Source organism: Geospiza fortis, unplaced genomic scaffold (genome assembly GCF_000277835.1).
Source record: "Geospiza fortis unplaced genomic scaffold, GeoFor_1.0 scaffold34, whole genome shotgun sequence".
Taxonomy (NCBI): domain Eukaryota; kingdom Metazoa; phylum Chordata; class Aves; order Passeriformes; family Thraupidae; genus Geospiza; species Geospiza fortis.
The window spans coordinates 32,651-35,743 of NW_005054474.1; the positions used below are offsets into that span (position 1 = coordinate 32,651).

General features: G+C 40.5%; 1 protein-coding gene across 3 annotated transcripts in view; it reads left to right on the forward strand.

Annotated features, from left to right (window-relative positions):
- The window catches only part of ADCYAP1R1 (ADCYAP receptor type I), a 58,315-nt gene that overhangs the window by 15,865 nt on the left and 39,357 nt on the right, over positions 1-3,093 (forward strand). For all 3 annotated transcript variants that reach the window (XM_031062944.1, XM_031062945.1, XM_031062946.1), the window contains exons 5-7: positions 1-95; positions 1,081-1,178; positions 2,204-2,336. The exon at positions 1-95 is cut by the window's left edge and continues 1 nt beyond it. In XM_031062944.1, coding sequence (XP_030918804.1) covers positions 1-95; positions 1,081-1,178; positions 2,204-2,336 — 326 coding nt within the window. The remainder of the gene's footprint in view (positions 96-1,080; positions 1,179-2,203; positions 2,337-3,093) is intronic.

Here is a 3,093-nt window from a genome sequence, read left to right on the forward strand (position 1 = left end):
GCAGGAATTGCACTGAAGATGGCTGGTCTGAACCTTTCCCTCATTACTACGATGCCTGCGGCTTCGATGAGAACGAAACAGAGTCTGATAACCAGGTGGGAATTAATCTCATAATTAAAAACAAATGAAGGGGGGAGAGGGGAATCAGCAGACTGCTCTCTGTCCAGCCTCTGGTCATGTTCTGATTTGATAGTGATTAGAACAAACAATCAGATGTACACAGGTATGGGAATAAATCACACAGACTCCATTTTCTTCATGGTGGAAAAAGCCCATTCTTTATTCACATAATTCCTTTTTATTCAGTTTTACAGAACTTGTGTGAGACTCCTGTTGGTCAGTAGCTTTCTTGCCAATTACTTATTGGTTAGTAACAAGTTGTTATTCTGTATTGATTGGTCACTCAAACCCCTGGGATGTGCCTGTAGGAAAAGTTGTTTGTGAGAGATAGTTTTCATTTTTCTATCGAATGGTGCAAAAACAGTTTATACAGGTGCCAGTTGTTTTTCACCCAGGAATATGTTGAATATGTTGTTATTTGTTATGTTAACAAATTGCTCACACCAGGATTGCTTTCACTTTGGAACTTGCAAAGTGCCAGCTTGCCTTAGAAGAACAGGCTAGCCAGAGCAGGCCTGATTATATGAAGCCTTTCTTTATGATTTTTCTACCTTTACGGTAACACATGGGTATAAAACTGTGAGAAGTGAGATCTGAATCCTTCCTGGGCCTGTACTGAATTTTTATAGAAGATGAGCTTTTAGTGTTGATGTAACTTGGAACTTCTAGAATCACAGGCTAACCCTTGATTCCACCCCTGCTGATAAAGAATCTCTTAGCCAACTGGGGTTTTTTTTCTACATATACTTTTAAAAAATATAGACAGCCTTTGCTAGATCAGTGATAAATAACCTCAAGGTGTGCAGACCCAGCTGTAGAGCAGAGCTTGATGTACAGTGAGATCTCAGAGGAAATGAGGAGAAACCAAAGACACAAATCCTGCCTCTGGTTCCTCCAGCACATTGGCAGCTGTGTGGCTGTGGGTGAACCCTTTAACCCTGTGGTTTTTTGCCTCCCAAGGATTACTACTATCTCTCAGTGAAGGCTCTGTACACGGTGGGATACAGCACTTCCCTGGTTTCCCTCACCACTGCCATGGTCATCCTGTGCCGCTTCAGGTGAGTGGGAAGGAGGAGGAAGGAAGCTGGAGCTCAGCTGCCCCAAACTGAGCTCAAGGTTTTATCTCACCAGAGGTAGAGTGTGGTATTTGCTGGGTCCCCAGGATGAAGGAGGAATTGATGAATCTGACTCCATGTTCTTAGAAGGTTAATTTATTATGATATGATATGATATGATATGATATGATATGATATGATATGATATGATATGATATGATATGATATGATATGATATGATATGATATGATATGATATGATATGATATGATATGATATGATATGATATGATATGATTATATTATATTATATTATATTATATTATATTATATTATATTATATTATATTATATTAATTATGCTATACTAAAACTCTACTAAAGAATAGAGAAAGGATACAGACAGAAGGCTTAACAAGATATTAATGAAAAGCTCATGACTCCTTCCAGAGTCCCAACACAGCTGGACAGTGGTTGGTCATTAAGTAAAAACAATTCACATAAAACCAATCAAACAACCACCTGTTGGATAAACAATCTCTAACTACATTCTAAAGCAGCAAAACACAGGAGAAGCAACCAGATAATTCTCTGAGGCTTCTCAACTTCCCAGGAGAAAAAATCCTGGCAAAAGGATTTTTCAGAAAACATGACAGTGACAGTAGAATAAGAAGGGAAAGATCCTTTAGTTGAGGTGCTCCCCCAGCTTGGACATGCTCCAGAAGTTGCATTTCAGCAGAGTGTAAATGCAGCAGGAGAAGCTGTGGGTCTGATTTATGAAACTTCACAAGCTGCATTGGGCTTGCTCTGTTGTCTGTTTTATGCTTCTCTGCATCCTTTTACAAGAAAATCCCCAAATCCTCCTCTTTCTCAGGTTTAGGACCAGTACTAGCACAGTCTTGGCTTAGATGTTGCTATTCTTAGCACTAAGATAAAGTGTGTTCAGGCCCAGTGTGACATTTCCACGAAATAAATCTATTTTCTTCTTTATTTCTCTTTCTCACCCCACTCCCTTCCTCTTTCCTCTCCAGGAAGCTTCACTGCACTCGGAATTTCATCCACATGAACCTTTTTGTTTCGTTCATCCTCCGTGCAATATCTGTGTTCATCAAGGACGGGGTTCTTTATGCTGAGCAGGATGGAAACCACTGCTTTATCTCCACGGTGAGTCCAACTGAAACCAAATCCTTTTCCTTTTCTTTTTTTCAGCTCAAGATAACAAAAAGCTGTGGGGCAGGCAGCAGTCTGTGGAGTATCATGAGTTATTAGGGGTAAAGGAAGTTGGTGTTTGATTTCCTGCCAGTTCTCAGCCAGACTGCATGTTTCATCCCGTGATGTCACCAGTGTCCTTCAGAACAAACCTACAGGTTTTATTTCCTGACTCTGCCCTGATTGTTCCTCCCTTTCCCAGATCTGCTCAGCGATAGGTGGGATGAGAGCACACATAAGCAATTTCCTTCATCTGAAGGTCTGGTATTTCTCCAGAACCTCATTTGTTCAGGATGCCTGGCAGAGTCATGGGTAAACAGGGTGACCATTCAGACACAGAGAATACACCTGATGGCCACACTCTCAGAAAATCATCAGCAGTACCCACATCTTTATCTCTTCAATATGTAGTTTCATGCAGAGCACTCTTTCACTGGTGCATTTAGCATTTATTATGTGTAAATCCCAATTCCTTTCACATTTAAGGCTAGTATTTGATATGATAAATCAGCTCACTGGGTGTAATTATGAAAGAATTACAAACTGAGCTCTCCTTTATCCATCCAGTTATGAGCTAAATTCCCTGTGAGTCACTTCCACAAGGCAAGTGCAGCTGTGGAGTTTCTTAGTCAGCCTTTTCTTTGTCATTGAAACTAGTTTTTGCTCTCAGTTCTTCTCCACAAGAAAGCTGAAGCCATGTTAGGTCTGCAGT